General features: G+C 38.8%; 1 protein-coding gene across 1 annotated transcript in view; it reads left to right on the forward strand.

Annotated features, from left to right (window-relative positions):
• PIK3AP1 (phosphoinositide-3-kinase adaptor protein 1) overlaps nt 1-27522 on the forward strand; it is a 1872143-nt gene that overhangs the window by 1027167 nt on the left and 817454 nt on the right. The window contains exon 5 of the mRNA XM_044056574.1: nt 25714-25856. Within this exon, the coding sequence (XP_043912509.1) occupies nt 25714-25856 (143 nt within the window). The remainder of the gene's footprint in view (nt 1-25713; nt 25857-27522) is intronic.

Here is a 27522-nt window from a genome sequence, read left to right on the forward strand (position 1 = left end):
TTTACCATATTTCCTTTACAATTACAATACACATGCTTTTTACATGACCTGACTACATTAATTGCACTACTTAATAGTTCTTTGTTCAGGTGTCACTGTATATCCTGAACATATATTTATGACTTTTGTTAGACTTTGTAGTTAGGTATGTGTTTTAGGTGGGATTCTGACCAGACTATTGTAGTTCTAATGTGACTTTGTACCATCTTTGAATAGCAATTTCCCACAACAACGTTCTTTCTTTTTTGTAACCACTCGACTCTTTGATGTGATTTATTTATATATGTATTCAGTGCTCAAGTTGAGCAACTTTTGTACATACTGGTTTTTGTTTTTTACTGCTCATTCCTTAGTCTGAAACATGTAGTAATATATAGATGTGATTTGTATTACCATATATTCTTTATATATTTTTATATTTGTTTTATATTTAGTATTTATTTAGATACTGTAATTATGACATCTTAGCGATGCTTCTAATCTTTTTAATGGTTCTGAAGTTTTGTTGATTTTATTTTAAATTCATTCATAGATTCATCTCACTAGTTGTTAGGATACTATACCTTTAACTAATTGAAGCACAGAAATGTAACCTAGCAACGGCACCTTTTTGGAGCCAAAACCAGTATTTAAACCTTGTTTTTTGTCAGAATCTGTTTGTCTGAAGAAGTCCCACTATTAGTGGGACGAAAAGCACTTCACAGTATTGGTTCAATAAAACTTTTGGAGAAATCTTTTTTACAACTTGATTCATATGGATATTTTGTCGCAAGGACCTCTTTGTGGACATTTATTTAGCATCTAACATAACTGATTTTATCCTGGATTTTGTCTACAGCAGCCATTTGAGTGTGGAGAATTTACAAGTGTGGACTGTACAAGAATTCCCTTGGCGTTCACAAGTACAGGGTAATTTTGTCTTCTGGTTTTTGTTTTCAGTATATTTTGTGCCATTCTGCACTAACTCCAAGCAGATCTGAGAATTGCCACTTAGATTCTTGACATAGCTAAAGAATACCTTGTGGTTATTTTTGGAGTCCTTGGCAATTTTTCTTTCGAAGCTAGCCTTGGATGATTTTATGAGGGAATGTAGTTTCTTACTGATACTGATCAGGGATGTCTTCCCTTCTTGGGATTTTACTCTTTTCTGTACTAGTTTCTTCCTTCTACTGTATAGCTTGTTTATGGCAGGGGTCCACCAGACTGGTTTCCTTTTCTTGGAGGAGTGAGTCTTGGTTTTGTTTGGGATAGCACAATCCATGCATTCTTGTAGGTGTCCGTAGAGTGCATTAGTAAAAGATTTTGCAGCTTGGACAGTGCTATCCTTTAGCATGGGGGCTTTGAAACTTCCCACCTCGGTCTTAAGTAATGTGAAGTTTGCTTTTGAAAAGTTTTTCACGGTGGTTTCTTTGACTGGTGGTGGTAGAATGTGGATATCCAGAATCATTAGATTATGGTCAGATCTAACCAACGAGGGGTTGACGTCTGGTGTGGAACACCGGTCGTCCATGTTGGTTATGACCAGGTCCAGTGTGTTGTCACTTCTGGTGGGGGTGTTGACCAGTTGATCCAGGGCATTTGAGTTTATAAATTCTAGGAAATGTTGGGCAAGGGAGTTTGTACTTGAGTAGTTCTCCCAGTTAATGTTTGGGTAATTGAAATAACCCAATATTAGAGTGTTTGGTAGGACCTTTATGTTTCCCAGTGTTTCCAGGAATGCGGAGTGGGGGTCCTGGGACATGGTGGGTGATCTGTAGCAAGCTGTAATTTGAATAGCAGTTTTGCCTGTTAGTTGCATGTGGATGATCTCTGAAGCATCGTGCTGTGCCACTAACCTGGAGGTGTGGGTATCCTTGATGAATATGGATACTCCCCCACCTTTTGTATTTTGGTGCGGGTTTTGTGGCTGAAATGTATGGTATGAGTTGTAGCCTGGTAGTGCTGGGGTGCTCTCTGGAACCTTAAACCAGGTGTCTGTAACTGCACATATATCGATTTTCTCCATACTGAGGAGTGCCTTGAGTGCGTGCATTTTTAGGTTTAGACATCTGGCATTGAGTAGCATTACCCTCAGTTTTTTGTTACTTGTGCTATTTACGGCAGTGGGTTTGTCTTTTGAGCCTTGCCTAAAAAGGCACTATGGGGTGGCAAGAGCCTTGGCCAGTATTCAAAAGCCTAATGGTGACAGGTGCAAGCCACCTCTAGCGAAGCAGCGTCGCTTGTCGAGCATGACATCCCAGGCTGACCAACACTGGATCCCCTTTGAATGACACCAGAAGCTTAGCAAATTGTTGAAATTGATAACTTTTTCTCTATACCATGGTATCATTCTTGGTAAGGGCAGGATGGTACTCAAGGTCAGGGTCATACCGGCCTGGGCTACATGATCAGAGAGCTCCTCCATGTCTTTTTTCATTTAGTCCAGGGAGGTATGGCTCAGGTCATTCACACCAACATGGACAATGACAGAGTCACATTTGTACTTGTTCTGGAGTGACCTGAGTGCTTGTGTTATGTGGCAGATCCTGGCACCTGACAGGCAGCTAACAGAAACCTTCTCCTTGCTCAGCCTAGTGAGTGGGACGTCAGTGCGCCTGACTATAGAGTCACCTATTTCAAACAAATGCTCATATCTCTGGAACCTTAGGGGTTATGAAAGAAGTGTAGATGCAAACCCTTCAGCACAAACTGTTTTTACAGTGGTACTATTCTTCAGTTTCTAGGTCTTAAAATTAATTTTGTACATCACAGTAAGCACAGTAACCATTATGTTTGTAATATTTTGTAAACAATTTACAATATCTCAGAAACCACTCAAGTTATACTCATACTGTCAGCAATAATTTATTCATCTAAGTGACATCTTTCATATGAGGCTAAGGAGTTCTGTCTGCGTTACTTGTTTGTTGAGATATTTTGAAAAATATGAAAATTATATCTATTAATTAATATAATAAAAACAACAGCTAATATTTCTGTACCTGCACTAGACAGAGGTCAAATATTAATTCAGTTGAGTTTGCCATTGTGTAAGGTTTAAGATGGAATATTTTAATACCTTGTAAATAGCATGGTTTTGGAATTATTGATGGAAATATCAACAAGCAATATTTGACACCTAGAGGCGTCAGAGGAAGTTAACTGCAGATGCACCTGGGGGTGTCACTTGGATGTAATACAAAGTGTTACTGCATGTGTGAGCTATAGCTATGTAATGTCAGTGGAGGCAAAGCTGTCACATGAAGCCACTACAAATCACAAGCAGGTTGTCAGTACCACACAACACTACACTAAACAAATCACACACACACCTCAAACTAAACAGATAAACTTACATATGCTGAGGCTGTTAAAAGTAGCCTATGTAAACCCCAGAGGCCTCATAAATGTAAATCAAGAAACAAGCACCCTCTGCAACTCACAAAAACACCTCACAAACAGCACAGACCATGAAATGTACATTTAGGAGTCACAGAGACTCATTTCAAAAGCCCATAAGGCAGACCTCTCTGCAATCCAATATTCTCATCATAGGTGACTCCACAGTGAGACACACTGATGCACCACTTACCAGGCCGCACAAAAAGAAGGTCAAAGTTAATTGCTTATCTGGTCCAATGATTCACCACATCAAATAAAGCAGTTAAGTCCTTGCACCACAAATACACATATGCTACAGTCATTGTAGATGTGGGTGTAAATGACTTGAGACATACCTTCCTGGATGACATGAACAGAGACATGATGGAGCTCCTCGAATGTGTCCCTGAGGCAGGTTTGAATGTAGCTTTGAGCAGTATTCTACCATCATTGTGAATAATGTCACAAAATGAATAAAAGATAATGGACTTTAACAATTGGCTTGCCTTTTGATTGGTTCAAATGGGGAACAGTATATATCAGCCTGAGAAGAGATGTAGACAGTCCTAACTGCTTTGCCAATGATGGCCGGCACCCCCAAGGTGTTCATATAGTGGCCAAAACTATGACCACCCCCATAATGCCTTTTTTAGGCAATGTTAGTCTTCTAAAGATTTCAACATAAGTAAACAGAAAATGGACAGTATTAAAGTATTGCTGATTAATGCTAGGCATCTTAAAAAACTCCTTACCCTGCAAACAATACGTATCGTGGCAAACGTTGATATATACATCATCACAGAGACATGGTTCAGGACCAGTGAAAGTACTCCATCAGTGTGGGGCTTCAATGCCCATCACACATACAAGCCTACCACATTAGATAAATGCACCAAAGCCTAAGGTATTTGTATTCTTAAAAAAAACTCTTGCCTCTGGACTTATTCTAGAAGATAATGACCTTGAACTCCTCCATGTCCAACTTACTATAAGCAAAACCCTTTATCACATCATAGCTAGCTTCCTCTTGGCCCATATCCTCTACCTAACCGGTATGTAGTCCCTATGTATTAAGCCAAACACCATTATCCTAAGAGAATTCAACTATCTCTCCATAAACTGGGAGACGTATATCTTCAAGCAAATATGCCCAGAGATTTTTTGACTTCATCAGTACAAACTCTCTGGACCAGTTACTTTATATCCAACCAGTGGTGATAAAATCCTGGACTTGGACTTTCCATTATGTAGAAACTGTGCTCACCAACAGTTATAACTCCTCTTTGGTCAAATCAGACCACAAGTTAGTCATATTCAGCATATGATTGAAGCCTAAGCCATTATTTAATGCCTCTGTATTCAGAGACTATGCAAATGCTAATCTAATAAGACTGAGTGATGAGCTGGCTAAATTGAAAAGCTCCCTCCACCTCAGTGACCTCACTGCTTATTCAGAATTCTTTACTGCCAAATTCTTTGTAAATGTAAATAGTCGTATAGATGCATCTGTCACCTTCAGAAATAAATGCAACGCCTTTACAAACATAAATACCTGTAATGGAATCCAGATATAAGCAGGCTCCTTAATAAATTAAAAAACTCACTGCAGGCATAAAAAGAAAGTTTAACTCTCAAGAAGCCAAAAACTCTCTTCTTGAACTAAAAAAGGAACTCCTGATCCTGATCAAAATAAACCAAAGCCAGATATGAGGTAAAAATAGCCACCAGGTGAAAAATAACAACAAAACCTGCTCTATGTTATAAATCTCAGAAACAATGCTCAGCACTGCAGAGAGCTAGTAGTAAATTATATCACATACTCAGATGCAGAGGACATGGCCAATTTGCTGGCCAACAAATTCAGCACTAACTTCACTCCTTCTCTCTTCCAACATTCTCACATGAAATACATTAATCTACATTCCTCCCCTCAAATCTCCCAATAATGAGTTCTCTCAAGGCACTGTCTAAGGCCAAAAAACATTCATTACTACCGTCTGGCCATATAACACCCCAGACTGTCTGCTAGTTAGCCTGAAAAATGACTTGTCAGACCCCCTAAAGAGGTTATTTAATATAATCCTCAAAACAGGCTTTGTGTCAGATGAATAGAGGATAGCAACTGTCATTACTTTGCACAAAAGTGGGACTTCAGTGGACTTGGGTAATTATAGACCTCTAAGCCTAACTAGTCTCATCTGTAAAGCTATGGAGGTGATCGCTGTATGACTAATAAAAAGGGATACAGATAACCTACAGACTGTCAACACAGTTTGGATTCATCAAGACCAAGTTGTGCCTACTTAACCTTGTTGATTTCTTTGAAAAAGTCATTGAGACAGTGGAAGAGGGCATATCAGTGCACACTGTATATCTGGAATTTGCAAAGGAGTTTGACACCATCTTCCAGTCAGACATCATACATAAACTCTACCCGCTAAATGTTAACCCATTTCCAAATCACTGGATAGCCAACTGTCTCAAAATAGAACCCAGGAAGTAAGGGTGGGTAGCTCTACCTCCTCCAAAAGACCTGGCACTAGTGGAGTACCCCAGGTTTCAGTCTGTGAGCCACTCCTCTTTGGCATTTAATTTTTGGAGGTCAAAGCTATTAAGAGTTTGTGGCGGAACAAGTTTGCAGATGACTACAAACTTGATGCCATCATAATCTCCCCAGAGGATGCAATGATCTTAACAATTAGTTGTTGTCAAAACCAAGGACTAAAATTTACTGTAAAGAGATGTATAACTATATCCTTCAGCAAGTATGACACCTCCTGTAACTGTCACATCAACAATATGTTTCTGAAAATTGTTCATGTAGTTAGATATCTGGGAACCTATAACCACATATCCAGTATTGCAAGGAAGTCTTTTTTCATAACACAGCTTATCTGTAAAGTTATGGCATCCAAATCTCATTTAATAATTGTGTCACTGTATTCAGCATTCATTAGGCTGATCAGAACTGGAATGATCATAATGCTTTCTTACTAGAAAATCAAAGGCGTAAATCATAAAAATGGTGCAGACCATCTCAATGCCTTGTCTCTCTTCTCTGCATCATACAGACTATTGAGAACTGACCTCTGCCTTGCGTGTTTCATGCATTGTATACCTCAGCAGACACTATTCTGACAAACCTATACACCTTCCCCAAGTCCAGTGGTGTCATAAATAACTGCTCAAGGGACCTAAACAATTTTTGCAAAATTAATAGAACATGCTAGAGAGATAGGTATGCATCACAGATAATACCATCCTATTGATCTGTCCCAAAGCACATAAAGCAGAGCACTTTTCGGGTCTATATTAGATCACCAAACACTTAAAAAAGTGAATGGTGATTAATCGACCCTATGTAAGTGAAAGCTTACAATGTCGAACTGTCAGAAAACACTTTAAACATTACATTAAGTGGGGGGCTTCACCCCACCCCCACTTAAATATACCAACTCCGAGACCGCACTACAGTGCCTAAAATTGCAAAGTAACAGAGCGGCCAAGCAAATTCTTTCCCAGGGAAAGAATTTGCTTAAAAGCCACTTTGATATTTTGCCATTTCAGTCTTTTAAATTCGACCAAGATGCATTCGAATTTAAAAGAACCCCACTTTTCTTACTCTGATCGAATGTAATTTGGATGAATGGATAAGTAACTGCAAATTCACCATCATTTTAGCACAACTGGGCCTCATGAATAGGGGAAACGTAATTAAACCAACATATATTTGTTTGGCTGCCTTTGGATATTCATATTGCAAAATATGATGGCTAATATTTGCCATGGGGATACAAAGCTAGGCCTCTTAAGATCCTCACAGATAAATAGCCAAGAAAGTACCTACAGTATGAACCTATAACATCTAAAGCATTATGAAAAAACGAAGAACACTATCAGGTCTAGTAAGAAGCCCATGAGCTTAGGCTGAACTCTGTAGCCAAAGACAATTATAAATCCTTTTTTAGTTAAGTTAGAAATCTAAAAACAAAACCCTGCATTGCTCAGAACTTATTCATAATGGTGCCTCCTGTTTTGACTCAATTGACATTGCTAGCACCCTTACAAATGGTTCCATCCTGCGAGTACTAGTCAAAGTGCTGGAACATCTTAATACCTTACTCACCAAATTATCTCTTAAAGTGCTAACCAAGACCAAAAATTACTTCTGCCATGGGACCTGACAGTATACCAGGTTGCATAATTAATAGTGTCAAACATGACCATACAGACATACTCCTCAAACTGTTTAACTTAAGTTTAACTTCTAGTTTTGTCCATGATGAGTGGTGCACAGCAGAGGTGATGCCCCTCAGTAGGGTGTCCTTACAACCAACTTGGGTAAATACAGACCTAGCAGTTTTCGAAGCCTCATCTGCAAAGCAGTGGAACATACTATAACTAACCTCCTAAACCGTGATATCAAGAATCTTATTGGACTTGAACTCCCCCCCCCAAGTCTTTGGGCTTGGAGAAGGGTAGAGCCTGTCTCTCTAGTCTAGTAAATGTCTTTGAAAGGGTTACAGATGCTTTAGATGGTGGCCATGCAGTCCATGCAGCATATCTTGACCTGGTTAAGGCCTTTGACACCATTCCCCATGCTAGCATCATACAAAAGCTAAATGCTTTAAAATTTGTCCAATACGTGGTAAGATGGCAAGCAAACTGTCTGAAAGACAGAATCCACACAGTGCAAGTTGCATGTGCTTCATCAGAAATTATGAAAGTGACCATCAATGTTCCTCAGGGCACTGTGCAGGGACCTCTCCTTTTTGGTATTTACTTATCAGATCTCCAAGCAGACAGCCAAAACTTCTGACAAACACATTTTGCAGACAGTTGCAAAATGGAGGTTGTTGTGAAGTCACCCTATGACATTCAAAATCCTCCAGAATGAACTCACCCTAGGAGACTCTTGGCATACTAAAAATGGGCTCAAACTGAATGCTAAAAAGTGTAATATGATCACTTTTGGTAGATGATACCTCCTGTCATCATACTGTCTAGACAATGCACCTCTACAAAATGAAAATGTAGTTAGGGACCAAGGTACTTAGGTTGATAGATCCCTTTCTTTTGACCAGAAAATCTTTTTATTTAGCCCAGCTAATTACCAAGGGAATATCATCAAGGCCTAAAGAAGTGATCACTTCCTTATACTCAGTGTTGGTCAGGCCAAGTATTGAGTACAGCTTTCCCTTTGGGATGTGTCCCACTATACATATCATACAGTTAGAAAGTCTCCAAAGGTTTCTAACCAGAGACATACCAGGCCTAAAGTCTATGAGCTACCAATTGAGGCTAGATGCTCTAGCTCTTTATTCAGGGTCTTATAGACTTTTGAGGGGCGATCTCTGCCTCTCTTACCACACCATTAGAGACCCATTTGTCCTGGACCTCCTGTTCCTCCACAAGTACTAGGACAAGGGGCCTACATCTTCACCAATAGGTAAATAAAATATGTTGGATGCACAGATTTATTATGCAGCTCCTCCCAAACCCCTAGAATAAACTTCTCATGCATGTTAAGCAGTGTAACTAACTGTCTTCCTTTAAATATATACTAAATGACTAGATGGGTATCCACAAATTTACTCCAGGATTAACTGGTATGACCATGCTAGAGAAAGAAGGTGCTTTCTGAGGGAAGGTACTTGAAAGGTGAAAATGGTCATGAAACTTAGTGACTTTTGAATATTTATGAATTTATGGGTGAGAATGGAGCTCAGAGGTGGATGACACCCCTATCTGGTTGCATTATATTTATGAAACAAAGTATTTGTTGCCCACAGGGACCTTAACAGTTCAGTCATATGCCCCCAATTTTAATTCCACAGAATTTTTAATTTGTGTGGCTTATTCTGAAACTTGATTCTACAGCTTTTGTTTTACATTTTCTAAGAAACTTCTCTGTATGGAAGATTGTCAGTCCATATATTTCCTAGTTAATCACTGTATATTAATCAGATCAGACAATAGTAGTAGAAGTAGCGAACTTAAACTCGTCTTAAGTGAAAACAAAACCAAAACAAAAAATAATAATAGAAAATATATAATTGTACCGCATTACTAAGTATTCAAAAGTAATCCAAGCAAGGAAGGCAGTCTGTTTCCAGTCGAAAATCCTTTATTAAGTACACAGACAAGCGATCCAAGTAAAACAAAAATAGAGTAATAATTTCCTCACAAGCTTTTATATATATATATTTAGAAAGTCTGATCTGATTAATATACAGTGATTAACTAGAAATATATGGACTGAAAATCTTCCACAGAGAAGTTTCTTACACTGTTTTTTTTTGGACCCACTATACTTTAGTGGGTTGTTTTGAGACTTGTTTTACATTTTCTAATACCTACTTTATAGTGTCTCCTGCCAAGTTTATTTCTCCCTCCTTAATATTCACTGGAGTCACTCATCCGCAGAAAACTAAGGATTGAGTGCTGTCTGTTCCATCTGGTCTCAATCTGTAGGTTATTGGATTTGATGACAGCCTTTTTGGAATCTTCAGACTAGGAACTCCACCTCATCTTCCATGTGGTCAAGATAGTTCCATCATCTTGTATCCTTTTTTTTGGTAACATTTCAAAAATGTCTTTTTCTTTCACCTTTGTAGAAATATCGTTAGATTACAATTAGGTGTAGCATTTTAGGATAAGTGTAGTTTTTGTGGTAGACTTCACTGTTCTGTAGTGTTTTTCTTCTTTGGCGTTCCTGCCATTAACTTTAGCTTCGTATTATAGCTTAATAACACTCGAGCAATAGGACTGGACCAGAAACCAAAAACGCAGGAGGCCCCCAAGGGGTCCGAGAACTATTGGAACAACAACAAAAACACGAGATTTTAGATGGAAAAGTAGATAGGAATTGAATTCAAGTGGACCAGTTAGGTATTATAAATAACAGGAATGGTTTCAAAATTTTTAACTATACTGGCTACCCAGTTTCAGAAACACACTTTGTTCTCTTTGAAAAAGGATTTAAATTCGTCCCAGTTAGGAAACCTGGTTTAGCACATGTACTAACAGAATTGAAATTATATACAAGGAAACTAAATTTGCTATTGTATTTTAAGCAGACAAGGAAAGAATATAATAGTGAAAACAGAATTTTGAAGAAAAAAAGTTTGTTTAACCCCCCCTGAATCCGGTGGTGGCTCATCTCGAAAACACATGTATAAAGGAAATTTTCAAAGACTACCAGGGTTATAAAGATGATTTTTACAATCTTGCAAGAGAAGAAAAAACCCTATTAAATTCACTTAGAGAGTCTAACACAGTGCGAGTGATGAAGCTGGATAAGGGAGGGGGAATAGTACTGGTAGAAACAACTGATTATGTAAATGAGATCACAAATATGTTGCAAGATGCAGAGAACTATTCAGTAGCTTCCAGGAATGAAGTTAATGTTGCACATAGGAGACTACAGATGTACCTAGAAGATAGTTTGATGCAGGAAGTTATAAACTAAGATGTATTTAACTTCCTGCAGAGTCAACACCCATTTATTCCCACAGTCTTTGGTACACCTAAGGTACACAAAGACATCCAACACCCCCCATATAGGTTAATTTTAGCAGCTCAAGGGAGTTCTACTTACTCATTGGGTGTTTTTATAGATCAATTACTAAGGGATACCTTGCAAAATATTGATTATGTGTTGAAAGACTCGTGGGATTTCTTAACTCGAATAAAACAAGAGTTTTTTTACACATTCCACAGGTTTTTCCACTATTGATGTGGTTGACCTTTTTGGATCAATCCCCCATGAATTGGGGTTGGAATTGTTCCAAGAAGCATTAGTAGAATATAGTAACTTAAGTGCTACTATGATGAACTTTGTGGTGCAAATGATGGAATGGGTATTGAAAAACAATTTGTTTGTATTCGAAGAAGAATATTACAAACAACTAAAAGGGGTGGAGATGGGGTCTAGCTGCACCCCCATCTTTGCAAATTTAGTGGTGTGTATGTGGGAAAAAAAGTACATTTTTGACACAGAATTTCCCAAATATTGGATATTATATGTACAATATTTGGATGATGTGTTTATCCTATGGAGAGAAGATGTGGATAAAGTGTTTTTTTTTAGATATATAAATAATATTTGTGTATTATTTTAAATTCACACACACTTATAATTCTAACACTATAGACTATCTAGATGTAAGTCTGACTAGGAATATGGAACAAAAGTGTTTTGAATCAAAGGTGTACAGGAAACCCACGTATTCTAACAGTTTTTTGAGGTTTGAAAGTCAACACCCCCTTTACATTAAAAGAAATCTGGTATGTGGCCATATGATTAGAGGGGCTAGAATGTGTTCAACCTTGGAAGGGTTAACAAGTGAGTTGATACTACTGACTCAAATGTTTGAAAATAGGGGATACCCCATGGAGTGGACGCTAAAATTTAAAGAAGAGATTTTAACCGGGTGGGGTAAAAGATACATTCCATTATTAGGACAGGAACAAGTAATAACTGTCCCTGATGCTAATCAGGCGGACAGGTTTACACATTCTATGGTGATAGAATTTAGTTCCTTTGGACGGCAAGTACAGAAAATCCTTACTAAAAATTGGGTGATTTTGGAAGGCAATGAAAAGTTTTACCATTTGTTGGCTAAGGGCCCACTCTTTACCAACAGGGTGGGAAAAAATATGAAATATTTATTGGAACATCCCACACAGTTGAGTTCAGCCAGACCAACTATTAAATGTGATAGGTGCAATCAATGTTCACTAATTTTGGACAGTTGTGAATACAAATTAGGAGAATGGATAGAAACAATCAAATTGGCTGGGGGCAATTATCAAACAAGGGGGGATATAAATTGCTATATGTCAGAGTTGCCATAATTTTTACATGGGGAAAACAGAAAGATCTCTTAGACAAATAATATATGAACACGTATATGCAATGGAAATGCAGAACAAGAATAATGCCCTTTTTAAACATTCACAATCATGCCCCAATTTTACCTGTTTCAGGTTTGGTATACTTGAGATAGTTAAAAGGAACATAAGAGGGGGTGACTGGGGGAACGAGATAGAAACTAGGGAACTGCATTGGCTGTTAACTTTAAATGCAACAGATGCCCCAAGAATCAATGAGTATTTGTCTCTTCGACCTGTTTTAAAACATAGAGCGAGAAAAATATAAAAATGTAAATGACATTAGTTGTCAATTTTATAACAATGTACCCATGTAGGTATTTTTTTTTTTTTTTTTATTATTAGTCTCAATTATATTCATAACTGTGTGTTTTTTATTTTTTATATTTAGGGAAGCAACTATTTTAACGTAATTGTGTTTTTAAATGTTAATTAGATATTATTGTATAAAAGAGTAGCGCTGAAGGGAGTTTACAGTTTGATAAAGTCTCACAAGAGTGCAGACAAAAGCGCTTACTTTACTGTTGGGATTATTGCTGTATTGTTACACCATTGTGGTTACTTTACTGTTGGGATTATCGCTGTATTGTTATACCATTGTGGTTTGTGTACCTTGGAATAAACTTTTAAATTCTATGGACTACAAGTTTTGGAGCAGTCTGTTTTACACCAAGGATTGGTTGTTTTTTGAGTTTTTAGTATTTTAGCTTGCTTGATGTACTTTTAAAAATTTCATATTAATTATATTAGATATTTGGACATATAGAATACATTGTTAGATAAGTTTTTTTCAAGTGTGTGTGTGTGAGTGTGTGAGTGTGTGAGTGTGTGAGTGTTTCCTAGCCAGCTAGGTAGGTAGTCTTTAGGTTTTTTTCTTTTAATTTAGTGTAGTAGAGTTGATCTCCTGAATCACGGAAAAGGCCTTAGGGTTCAAAAAGTGGATCTTGTCGGCAAAGACTGTCTCTGCAGGATGCTCACAATAAATGTATTCATTGCCTGGGCACTGCCTTTGGATCTGGAACAAGTTATATGATCCTGTTTGCAGGCCCAAATGCAACTAGGCATCATTCCAGCCTCCTTGGCACCAAAGCCTGAGGTTTGGGGTCTCAGTGCTATTATTCCTCCCCTCCCAGGTTCTCTCTACTCTGAGGTTTACAGGTCAGTCTGTGCTGCCCTTCCCCCACTTACAGCACCAAACTACTTGGCCACTTAAGGCACCAACTTCATCTTTCGCTTTCTTGACTGTGGTGCTTTTGGAGCCAGGTATGTCTAGAAACCAAGCACTCTTGGATAGTACTCTGGTGTCAGGGTTGACCTTACAGGTCTTGGAGTCATTTCTGCCCATGGGTGATTCAGCTCTTGACAGCTTGGCACCACTTTTGACACTGGAGCTGGTTGAGTTGGCACCAGGCACTGGTACCTTGCTAGGGTCCTGGGATTCAAATAACTCTGGGTCTGGCTGCCTAGCTTTTGTTTCAGCCTTTGATTTTATGGAGAAGATCCTCTCCCATGTGGAGATGGGAGCTTCTGCAGTTACAGTGGATCCATCCCTACCAGTCCATCCATCTGTACCTTCAGATCCACATCAGTTGCTTCCAGGACAGTCTTTGTCTTTGGATCTCCAGATTTCCATGCATTCAGGGCCCCTTATTCCTTCTGTGTTGCTTCCTACTTCCCCACCTAGGGAGATCCATGGTAAAAACAAGTGCAAGAGGAAGCACTCACAGTCCACTGAAGAGTCTCTCACTGAAGACATTGGCTTTAAGGAAGGGGAGGGTTCTCCCAAATCCCCCATGACGATGCCTTATTTGGTTACTAGCTTGAGTTCCTGAATCAAAATGGGGGATGGACCACCAAAGCCACTTCCCCAGAGGAAACAGAGTTTCTGGAAACTTTTGGCGTGGGCCCATCCACATCCTGGGTGGTTTCCCCTTTGGACTCCCTTAAAGTCCTGGTGTCTTGGAGGGCTTGGAAAGAACCTGACATGGTGGGATCAATCCCTAAGAAAACAGAAAACATTTTGGTCCCTCCAAAGGACAGACTCCACTGGAGCAAATGTCCAGCCATGGACATTATTGTGATTGTGGCTGCCATCAAAAAGGACATCTCTGAGGATATTTATTTGGTCCATCCACCCAACAAGGAGTCTCTGGTCTTTGACCACATGGGAAAGCACAAGTATGCTTCAGCAACCTTTGCCCTATGTGCACTGAGTTATCTTGCCTATATGACTAGGTTTCAGTGAGACCTTGTTGCTGAAGTGTCAAAGGTCGTTAAGACTCAGCAGCCTGTGGAAGCTTAGAAGACTCTGGAGGATCAGTTGTCTACTATGCAGTCCATATTCAATGTATCCATGAGGCTGTTATCCATTGCAGCCTATGCAACATTCTGGAAGGCAAGCACTGGCATCACCATGGGCCCTGGATGCACCTATGTTATTTTGCAGAATGCTTCAAAGTGCTCCTTGTTGATAATCCATTTGACAGTTCTTGCTTATTTGACCCAACTTTCAAAGAGACACTGACTGAGTGAGCTGAAAGGAATGATATATGCCATTGGAGTTCACTTCTCTATCCCCCAGCTGTACTTCTCTAGGAACAAGAAGGGTGGAAAGCTTTTCTTTGTTAATAAAGCTAGCAACTTTTTCATGACACAACTACTGAAGGTCCCCCACCCCCCTGTGTGGTAGGGCAACCAAAATGGACACAGTTGACAAAGCAGGGCAGTCCTCAGCACCAGGGATTATGTGGGGATTTCACAGGGAGGCCCTCCCCGTGCCTTTAAAGGGTTGCCTGACTACTTTACTTTGGACACAGTCGGGGGTCATCCGGCTTTCCACCCAAAAGCTTGGGAGGCCATTGCATCAGACACATGGGTATTGAGTACTGTGTTGAGGGTATACTATTCCCATTTTGTTTACTCCCAAAGACTCCCAAAATCTCTTCCAGTGTACCACTCCACAAGCAAAGGGACACAGCAGTAGAAATTCAGAAACTGTTTTTCAAGAGGTCCCACCAGATTATAAAAGTCCCAGTGTCTATTCCAGATTCATTTTAGTACAGAAAAAAAATGAGGATCTTGGACCCATTCTGGATCTCAGTAAGCTGAAATGATTTCTCAAACATACCAAATTCCAGATGATCATGGTGCAGTCCATTCTGCCTCTTCTAATGAAGGAAGATTGGATGTGCTTGGTGGACCTCAAGGATATATACCATCACACAAAGGCAGTAAGGCACTCTAGGAGGTTTCTGCATTTCCAGCTGGGGGCCATTCATTACCAGTTTCGGGCTCTACCCTTCAGTCTCACCACGGCTTCTCAGGTATTCAACAAATGCATAGCAGTAGTGGCAGCCTGGCTCAGACTGATGGGTTTGCAGGTCTTACCTGGATGATATGTTCCTGACTGCTTCCACAAAGGCTTCCCAAATCAAGGCCTAAGTTTCTTCGATTTTAACTATGTCTGTCCTTGGATATAACAGTGAATTACAAAAGGTCCAGCCTGGAACAGGTTCAAGTGCTAGAATTTATTAGTTGCCATTTGGATAATATCACTCAGAGCCAAAATACTGTTAACAAGACTGAATTCTCTTTGTCTGCAAGTTTCTCATATTCTGCAGGATCACAAATGTTCTGCCGCTTCAGTGGTTTGTCTCCCTGGACACATAGCCTCCTCTATTTGTCTGGTACACTTAGGAGGTTCCATATGAGAGTACTACAGTGGACTCCAGTGGTTCGGTGGTCCTATCTAACACATCTTATGGACTTTCCAGTGGCTCAAACAAATGTTTTTCATCATCACATTTGGTGGTGATTGGAATCTCCATTGGTCACTGCAGGCTGACCATTTCTTCTTTTCTATCCCCAGGCCACATGTGACTATGGGCGTGTCCCTTCTGGGGTGGGAGGGGACATTTTGAAGGGAAGACTGTCCAAGGGACCTGGTTGCAGTATGAGGCCAATTTTCACATCAGTATCTTGGAGATGAGGGTGATCCTTCTAGCACTGCAGGCCTCACAGGACCTCTTCCCCAAGGATGCAATTGCCATCCAGATGGAAAACATGTCAGTAGTATGGTATGTAAACAAACAAGGAGGAACTCAGTCTTATCCCCTGTGTCAAGAGACCATGAGGGTTTGGCAATGGACAATGTCCTCTCAGCAGTTTCTGACTGCAATGTATATTCCAGGAAAATCTAACATCATAGTTGGCAATCTAAGCAGGAACATTCTTCTGCCGCACAAGTGGTCCCTAAACTCGGACATAGCAGCACAGATTTTCAGCCGCTGGGGCCTATTTGCTTCCACTTCAAACTCAAAGTGCAGCAGCTTTTATGCCCTAATCCCCACAGATGAACAATATCCCATGAATACTATCCTGCATGCTTGGCTCCAATGGCTTCTGTACACTTATCCCTTGTTCCCTTGGAAAATCATGTTTCTTCAGAAGGCAGCCTATTGCAAAGTGACTGTCATCCTCATTGCCCCCATTCTGGCCCATTCAAGTTTGGTTCCCCTTCCTTTGACATCATCTGCTTCACCTGCACTGGGCACTAGACCTGGTTATGGGTCTGATTTCTTATCTTGCTAGGTTACACATGCTGAACTTTCACTCCCTCAAGCTAACTACATGGTTTCTCTAGTACTGATGATGGCCAGGAATCCCAAGCTTTTCAAGAGGTTTAAAATCCTATCATCATCCCAGAAACCTAACATCAGGAAGGTTCATGCTAGTAAATGGAAGCATTTTTCTATTTGGGCTATATTCAAGGGCTTAGATCCTTTTTCCACTCTATGAGATGCCATTCTTGACTTCTTGGCTGGTCTTTGTCAGTCTGGTCTTAGCTATTCTACCATAAAGGTACAGATGGCCATCATTTCTAACTTTCATATTGGCATGAATAATACCTCAGTGGCAGTTTTTATGCTTTTGAAGCCCTTTTTGAGGAGCACCTTTTTATTATGCCTGCATATTACAGTCCCATTTCCTCCTTGAGACTTTCCTCATCTAGTGCAAGTTCTTATGAAACCTCCCCTTGAACTTTCAGCCACAGTATCCTTAAAATTGTTGTCATGGAAAACTTTCTTATTGGTGGCTCTGATGTCAGCAAGAAGAGTATCAGAACTTCAAGCTTTGTCTTCTGTCTCCCTTTAATTGAGTTTTCATAAGGATAGAGCTACCTTATGGACCAATCCTTCCCTTCGGCCCATATTCACTTCAGAGTCTAATTTGAATTAGCCCCATTCAATTGCCAGTGTTCTTTCCAAATTTTAGTAACAAGTGTGAATATTTTCTGCATTGTTTTGTTGTGCATAGACAACTCAGATTCTATTTGGACAAAACCAAAAGTTTCAGAAAATCTGATCAACTTTTTATATCCTTTCCAAAGACAAGACTTGGTAAGCCTGTTTCCAAAGTGATCCTATCCAGATGGTTCTCCAATTGTTTTTCATTTCCATACTCTTTGAGAGGAATGTTTTAGCAATGAAACCTAGAGGTCATTCCACAAGTAGTAGCTACTTTGACAACTTTTTTCTCGCAGATGTCTGTCAATGATATGTGTGCTGCGGCTACTTGGTCTAATAATCTTACTTTTCTGCCCACTGCAAACTTGAAATTCATTCCAGGTCATGAGCTGCTTTTGGTTCCACCGTATCACAGAATGTTCTCTCCTACGGCCTCCCTAGGGTTTTTACTGGCTGGGGACTCTGTCCCACAGGTTGAAATCTGATGGAAAATATAACATCGGATATGAAAGTTATGTACTCATAACGATATATCCGTGTTATCTTCTGTCAATCTCAGCCATCCTTCCCTCCATGTCCCCTCCAAATTGTCATCTTTAATGAGTGCCCCCAATTGGCCTTGTAGATTGGCCTCGAAGCTTGCATAAGAGGGTCTATTTGTGCTGTCCTTTATTTCCTGCTTTCATATTCATCATCCTAGTTATGATTTGTTATATTCCAGGGAGTTGTCATGGGACAAACTCGATCCGAGGAGAGGTGGTTGGAGGAGGGTATTATGGGTTGAGAAGGCAGAGCTCTTAGTATGAAGATTCTGAAAAGGCCTATGTCAGTCAGATATAAATCAGATCTGATAACCCACAGGTTGAGATGGACAGAAGAAGACAACATGGCTCGATCGTTATAAGTACATTACATTTGTTTAAATCAGTCTTTTATACATTAACTCAATAAACATCTTTTTATGTATACATACATACATACATATAATCACACATTTTATATATATATATATATATATATATATATATATATATTATATATATATATATATATATATATATATATATATATATATATATATATAGGGTCCACTGTTTAAGTTCAAAATTCCATAATGTCGAGATGCATAAAATCGAACCCATAATCTCGATATTATGAAATTTCAAAATCAAAAAGTGAGTAGAAAAAAAACTTGTTAAAGAAGGTTTTTGCAGGGGGGCAAGCCCCCTTCACCCCCCACACCCCATGCACCTTAAATATACTAACTCCGAGATCATGCTACAGTGAAGAGAATGGTAATGTTCCCATTCCGCACTGTCTAGCAATCCCCATTACCATTCTCTTCACTGTAGAGTGATCTCAGAGTTAGTATATTTAAGGTGCAGGAGTGTGGGGGGCACAGAGTTTGTTCTGGGCTTACTTCTAGTCAGTACAGCATCCTCAATACAGACATTAACATGGTTGTACAAGGTCTGTGTGAACAATTCTTCATAGATTGCTGTGAACTCGGGGTAGGGAAAGGGCATTGAATTTTGGCAAACAATTGCACAGTAGTTCGCAGTTTGCTTTGGTATGGTTCCTAACTGTTACAAGGTTTGCTGAAGTCATCAAGTTGATTTTTATTTTTTTTATTTTGAAGGAGACAGCTTTGTGGTCTGACCTCACCAGTGAGTACATGACACTGGGGGGGGGGGGGGGGTTGTCAGCTCTCTCCAGTATTTGTGAGTACTAGGTTTAGTATGTTTGAACCTCTGGTAGGTGTGAGCACTATCTGGTCAAGGATATTTGTGTTAATAAAGCCCAGGAATCATTGTGCCTGCAAGTATGAGGCAGTGTATGTTTCCATTTATAGAGGGTTAGTTAAAGTCTCTCATGAATAAAGTGTTAGGTTTAATGGTGAATGTCGCCAGCAGGTCTAGGTATGAGCTATGGGATGCTAGAGACATGGAAGGTGACCTGTAGCTTGCTAGGATATGATATGAGACTTTGTCTGTGGTTATTTGTACATGTATAAATTCCAGGGCATCATTCTGTTTAACCTACATAGAGTTATGCTTATTGCTAATATAGATTGAGATTCCTTCACCTTTCGCCCTTGTCTGTGTAACTGATGCTCTGAGTGAGTGTAAGGCACTGAAACCTTAAATTCATGGAGAACTTTCTGTGGATTTAAGCCATGCCTTAGTAATGGCACATATATATGCATTCCTCAGAGTGATGAGAGTTTGTAGGGTGTGGACTTTCTTGTTTACGTTCCTAACATTGAGCAGCAACACCTTTAGGTTTTTGGGGTTTATTTGCTATATTGGTAGGTTTGTCAATTTTGAAATGCCTAAAAAAGGCTCTAAGGGAGTGCATAAAGTTTAGTCAATAGACAGAATCTTAGGGGAGACACAGGTGCAGACTATCCTTTGCAAACAACATGGTTTGTTAACCATGTCCTCCCATGCTGGTGAATATTGAATCCCCCTGGAAAGACACAAGAAGTTAAGCCAACTATTGAAGTCAATTATCTTTTGTTCATATCATATTGTGGCATCATCCTTGGTGAAGGTGCTCAGTGCAAGGCACATACTTACATGAGACACATTCAGAGAGATCAACAGTGTCTCTCTCCATATAATTCATGGAAGTACATCTCAGGTCATTAAGGGCCACATGGACTATGTTAGAATCATACTGGTACCTGTTGTGTGGTAACTTGAGTGTGTGTGTGCAACTTGGTGGATCCTGGCTCCAGATAAGCAACTAATCACAATCATTATCTTGCTAAGTCTGGTGAATGAGGCATCTTTGTGCCTTACAATGGAGTCTCCTATGACAAGAGTCCTTGGTAATGTGTTTGCTTTTTTCTTATGCGCTTTGCTGTTGGGCCTCCATTGGGTGTAGGTATGTGTTTGGTGTTGCTTTTGATGAGTGCTTTAGAGATTGCTGGATAGGCGCAACATTTATAGGGTTAGCAGGTCTTTGAGGTTTGGGATGATTGCTTTTTACTGCCTCAGTATAAGTTGGTCTATATGTATGGTGGACACTGTGTGGTGGATGGTGTGTGTGTGTGTGTGTGTGTGTGTGTGTGTGTGTGTGTGTGTGTGTGTGTTCCTGTTAACCTATTTGTATGTAAGATTTTTTTCCTCCAGTGAAATTGTGTATATGCATCTCTTGCATACTGTTTTTGCTTCTTTAAGGGTTAAATTGTTGTCTTGTCTGTGAACATGAGACAATTGTTACATTCTCTCAGCATGGCAATATCTACCAAGCTGGCTATGGAGACATTTGGAAAGTGCACATCTATGATGCCTGGACCTGTATTTATGTGGGCTACTGTAGGTCGTAGCATGAGTTATACAGAGGTCTCCTTGGATAGTCTCTTAGGCTTTCCACTAGACTAGGTTAGATTGTGCTAAGAATTGATAGTACTGTTGTTTAATGTGTGGACTAGCTGCCCTAAGATTGTCTCCATGCAATGGCTTTGTTTTAGCCACACTAAGTTAGTTTCAGTTCTAAGGGTAGTTTTATAGATAACATTTTCATTCTGGGCATTTCAGTCTGCACAGGGCATTGCCAACATCTTGATGTGGAAACACCAAATAAGATTGCTTGTAAGTGCAATGCTATAACAAAACAACTTAGACTACCTTGACAAGGCAATTTCAAGTGTTAGGGACCTTTAGAATGACTTAAAGACAATCAACAAATAAAGCAAAAATAAAGCAGTAACACTTTAAACAATTAACTGATATGCAAAACAATAACATAAATCTCTTATCTGCCAAGGATGGAGGAGGAGTAATTCAGGACCCCCCCCCAGAGTGTGGTAAGGGTGCCAAGTAGAAGGGAGCTCTGGGAAAATGAGCAGGAGACAATTTGAAGTAAGGGAGTTTGACTCAAGTGAAACACTGGTTTGCTGCATGGGCACTTATTATTATGGATATATAGAGAACAATGGTTGGGAAAGTACTTAAATAGGTTACACAACAGACAATACCAATGAAAGACGAGAGGGAGGGGCTTTCGAAGTCAGATTACCATAAGGGGCGAAAGCCAGAGACATGGCCTTTTAAAACCACAATAAGATAAAGGTGGGAAAGTTGGGGAAAAGATCAAACTGGTATGCTAGTCCTGTGGTTAGAATTTCAGAAACTTTTAGCTTAATTTCTCAGTGTGGACTGGGGCAGACTCAAAGAATAGGGGAATTCTAGTAGGAAGGTAAACAGAAAGGCACTGGAATGCAACTTTACGCAGGTATATACAGCTGTAAAAAGTACTGAAGCACAAATTCTGGAGCAGAATTCACAATACTGCCAGTACTGTAATCCCACCACAAACTAAGGCACCAGACACTGTAGAAATGTACCAGTAACACAATTTATGTAAAAAAATGCTGTAATAAATGACTAAAGGAAGCTGGAATCTGGCAGTAGATCACAGGCTTGCCACAAAAGTGAATGACTTTGCAAGACCGAGGCTCCAGACTGTATTAAAATACAAAAAGCTACCTTTTACATGTAATTGTACTTGAAATAGAAGTGCAGTATAATGTATAAACAATGCTAAAATCTTGCAGTAATACACAGTCTTTATAAAACCTCAAATTAAGCTACAAGACAGAAAACTTAGAACAAGCGTCAGGTCCTTGAAATTTTCACCATATCTAATAGATGAGGAGATTTCCCCACTGAACTAGATTACAGAAACCATCACTGGCAAACTATTTTAGTGGTTTATGTACCAGATGGTTTAAGTGAACTACCTTGAAGTAAGTCTGATTTAAATAAAGGGATACTGAGACTTGGTTACTTTATATGATTGCTTGAAGAATGTATTAGTGTGCATATAGGTGATGTACACATTAGAACACATCAAATGAAATATTGCAGCTTTAAGGCTTATATTTTATAAAGACATTGTAATTTTAATAATGATTTTTGATACCAGAATTTCAGTTCTGTATGCTTCCTTATACTCGTATACTTCATCCTGCCTAATAGACTACTACATCTCCCCTTGTTTTGCACTTTCTAATGTGCATGAGCACTGATTATCCTGACATCCCATGCCAGTGTCTTTTATCATTTGACCAAGTTTCTGTTATAGCTGCCAACAGTGCTTACTCTTTTTCATGTCACTGTCTTAATAAGCTCATTCATTTTCTACCTAAACTTCTGGCATTCCTCCATATGATCCTGTATTCCTTGCTGCCAGATTTAACTTACCGGTTTTGTCCTTTCACAGTGCTCAGTGTTTTTACTTTCTGAATCATGTCCTCTGTGTCTGCTATCTGTGTTTCTATATTTTTCATCATCTGCATTTCTTGATGCTTTCATTAACTTTTTGCATGCTCTTGTCTTTATTTCTTTACCCAAGTCACCTTTCTGCAGTTCTTGTGTCCTCCTCTTAGCATCAGACTGCCTTCATCCCCTTATACATCATTTTAAAAGTGTAATCATACTATTATAACTTCCCATTATGGATTTTAGCAAAGCTGTTCCACCTGGATCAAGGTGAAGTCTATCAGTGACTTATAGGTTCTTTCTTCTTACCTTTGCTTCCTCTTAGCCATTCACCAGTCTGAATAGCTGCTCCTTAATTTACTTTTTAAAAGCAGGTATTATAATTCTAATACTATCCTTCCTTCCTGTGCTAGCATGAATACAGATAGCACTGCTGTAAAAGTTACCACATGCTAACTTTTAGTATATTCTGGATATATATCCCTTACTTTTCTTTCTGCTTCTTCTGATTTGTACTTAACCTGTTATTGGAGCCTATCTGTGCCACCACGTATGACAGCTTCATGCCATCTATGACAAATTTTATCACTTCCAGGAATGTGCTACCAAGCCTGAGTCTCAGGATCACTTCCAGTTCTATGTGAGCACTCTGCTCTGACCTGCATAATTGCCTGATGTTCTTTGTGGTCAAATGTCTGTCCAGTACTACTTCTCCCTTTCTCTTTTTCACCTTTTGTGCTTGTTGACATTTTGTGTAGGCCTTTTTGACACTAATAATTTTGCTGCCATTACTCATCTTCACAAATATTCCAGAAAGCCCTGATGTACCTCTTTGCTCCTTGTATACCACAGTCTTATCCACTATTACCTATTCCTACTTTCATGTTTATGTGTAGAAGTGCATTCCAGATTAGTATGCCATTGTAACTATTAACAAGACAGACAGAAAGACACACACACACGCATACACACACACACACACAAACACACACACACAAACACACACACGCACACACACACACGCACACACACACACGCACACACACACACACACACACACACACACACACACACACACACACACAGACACACACACACACACACACACACACACACACACACACACACACACACGCACACACACACACGCACACGCACACACGCACACACATACACACACACACACACACACACACACACACACACACACACACACACACACACCTGTTTGTTCAGCTACTTGTGAGTATGCATCTGTGAATTCATGTGTTTGTAGACATAAGACATTGTTGTTCAAGAAAGCTAAAATAGCAGATATCGTGATTTCTGTTCTTGACTGACAGTGTGATGTGAGAGTACAAGGGTCCTATTTTAGGATCTGCTTCTGTGATAAAAACCCACTGGGTTTTTAAGACATAAGCATTATTTTAAATGTCGACTAATATTAAAGTGCTATAAATATAGTTTTGCATTTTTAACAACATGAGCATTATTTAAAATGTAGACTAATATTAAAGTGCTATAAATATAGTTTTTATTTTTAACAAAATAATTTGTTATTGCCTAAGTATTTCTTCTAGAAAGTTTCCATGCTTCCTATTATTGGTGCATTTACTTGAAAGCTGCAGACTTACCTCTTATAACACAGTTTAATATATTTAAGTAATTTTAAGACTTCTACACTTGCTACAACTTGGTTAGAGATCAAACGTCTTAAAAAATCAGCAACTGATTTTGTGATATGATTCACATTATCCATGAATTAATAAGGTTGTCAGTCAAGTGAACGGTCTGCATTACTGTAGCATTTTTAGGTGCTGCTTTAAGGTAGGCCTTTGTTCTGTGTGTCTTGGACTGCAGTTACCTAACTGAACCTTGTACAGGCTTAGCCTGTACCTCTCAGCTATCCATGATTTTGCAAAAAGTCCCTGATTTTGTCTTGTTTTTTGCCCTGTCCCTCATTCAGTATTCTAATTTTCTAGTAAATCGCTATAGATTTGGCAATCATTAAAGCCAGCCATTAGAGTTTCATACTTCTTAATGTTCCATTGGTGCAAAATCTGTTTTTCTATTAACTTTAAAATGAATTATATTAATTTTTAAAAAATTATGCCAGATTTTTGGGCTTTGCCCCCCCATTAATTTTGGCCTTGTCCAGAATTCTGGAGCAAAGGAGATGAAAGGTATGGCTCAGCCTTTGGCTGATGCATGTTATTGATACTTATGGCGCACACAAACTCTTCAGGGACTCTTTCCTTGAAGTAACCATTTTAGTCCTTTACTAAGCTGTCTTTTATTTTCTTAATTGGATTCTTTGTCTGACTTATTGACTGTTTGAGTATAAATTGCTTTATGACTGCTATTTCAATCTGAGTTTATCAGTAGAACACAACAGACCCTGAGTGTGAGTGCCAGTTGTAATTCATTTTTATTTTAAATTTTTTGTTGCTAACAGTGTTATTCCTGTAACCAAAAGACACCAAACCAAGTAACAAAGTCACAAGGAAGGAAGAAGTCTTCAGAGCCGAGTTCCACTTTGAAAAGCTTTATTGAAGTAAAACGTTAAGCGCTTTCGTCTCCAAAATATTAAATATCAGGACTTCTTCAGAACAAAGTACAAATAAATTACTCCCTATTTATATGCCTCATGTACCATTTCTAATTTACAGTTCAATCAATCAGTTAAGTTAAAATCACATATAAATTGGGTGTAATTTGTTTGTACTTTGTTCTGAAGAAGTCCTGATATTTTGGGGATGAAAGCACTTTAACGTTTTACTTCAGTAAAGCTTTTCAAAGTGGCACTCAGCTCTGAAGACTTCTTCCTTTTTATTCCTGTAACCCCTTGGGCTTGACAACTAAATGTCAGAGCGTGCTTACACTCTGCACAGATCTCTTTAATTTTCAGAAGTGATACAAATTACTGTCTTGATGATTAATAAATTATATGTTCTTTAGTAATCACGCTTAATGTTTTGCAGACCTGCCTTCTGGGATAGCAAAAGTAACAGTATATTCTGGAGATCTGAATGTATGCTCAGTGCAAATCAGCTATTACACTGATATGGAAGAAATAAGCAACATCTTAAAAGATACCACAAATCCTATGGAATTCATGTGCCAGGTAAGAATTATCACACCAAAGAGACCTCGTTATACTGAATGCTTCTGCTTTATGCTTAGTCTTTTATAGATAGCCACTTCAACTCATCAATGGAGTTGTTAAGAAAAGAGCAGCAGTACAAAACCTGTGCAGCATCTTAGTTTTATATTGTACATCCAGATTACAGTAAACTCTCAGTTAACAAGCACCCATGGGGATTGGTAGATGCCAGATAAGTGTAGTTTCTGGTTGCTTGAGAGTTAATATTAAAAATAGAACTGACTGATACTTTACCCTTTACTATATACCATAAACACTGTATTGATTTGATTTTAATATTGAAATACAGTAATTAATATCCTGGCTGGAATAATTATATTTCTGCTAGAAAGCATGGCATGCAGAATGGTTTTCAGCGGCATGCTGAGTGGATTGGAATTGAATGAATTGAATAGAGAGAGAGAGAGAGAATGCATGTATGAAAGCAGAATCGACTGTGTGTGAGAGATCGGAGAGATGTATGAAAACTGAAGAGTGTGTGTGTGAGAGATTGGAGAGAGAAAGAGTTTGTGAATGCATGTATGAAAGCTGAAGGGAAAGTGTGTGAAAGATCGGAGAGATGTATGACAGCCAAAGAGAGTTTGTATGAGAGATCAGAGAGAGAAAGAGTTTGTGAATGCATGCATGTATGAAAGCTGAAGAGAGTGTGTGTGTGTGTGTGTGTGTGTGTGTGTGTGTGTGTGTGTGTGTGTGTGTGTGTGTGTGTGTGAGAACAGAGAGAGAATGTGCAATCTGATGCAAACTGAGTGAGTATGGAGCGAGTGTTGACATTTAAGTGATTTGACTTGTTCTCAGGTTGAGAAGAGAAGGAATATATTTGTTTCATCCTTTTTAAAACCTCTAAAAATGTAAAGTATGTTTCTGCAGGGGGAAACAAAGTGCAACACGTGAAAAACTTAATTGTTCATACTGTACTGTACTGCTTCAATTTTTTCTGGTTGCATGAGAGTTCTGGTTGCTTGAGTTCTGGTTATCTGAGAGTTTACTGTATATGTATGTGTGTATGTGTGTCTGTATGTATGCAATATGTGTATAATTATTTTGCTTAGTTTTCACTCATGCTAGATTAAACAATCAGTTTGTGACATTTCATTATAATTTTAAACATGGTATAAGGAATTGATGTTTATGATATATAAGGTTTGAAGTACATGTACTAATATTAAGTTGTTCAGCAATAAACTAATACTTGTACAGAAACTGCAAGATGACATATTCATTGATATGTATAGGAATGTAGATATACTAACTCTATTCTTCTAACATCATACCTTAAAATTTATTTCAGAAATATTTTGATGCTTTTTTTCCTCCTTCTAAAATGTTTTCTAATGCAGATTGATTTTAAGACAAATGGACATCACAGAAAAACTTGGAAGACATGTTGTTGCTTTTATAATGTATAGAACTTGCCAAATGTAGCATGGGGATTGAAAACAAAATTCAAGAAGCTAAAGCAAATCATTTGGGGGAAAAAATCTAATAACGGGGAAAAAAGGTCGAAATCATTATAACAGAACAGAATATACTTGTTTTTAGAAATTTCCAATTTAATCTCAAGATGTAATAAGCTGACATTATAATATATTGTCTAACTAGCTTAACGAATAGGTATAGTATTGGTATT

This window comes from Protopterus annectens, chromosome 14.part0 (genome assembly GCF_019279795.1).
Source record: "Protopterus annectens isolate FY-2018-M chromosome 14.part0, PAN1.0, whole genome shotgun sequence".
Taxonomy (NCBI): domain Eukaryota; kingdom Metazoa; phylum Chordata; order Ceratodontiformes; family Protopteridae; genus Protopterus; species Protopterus annectens.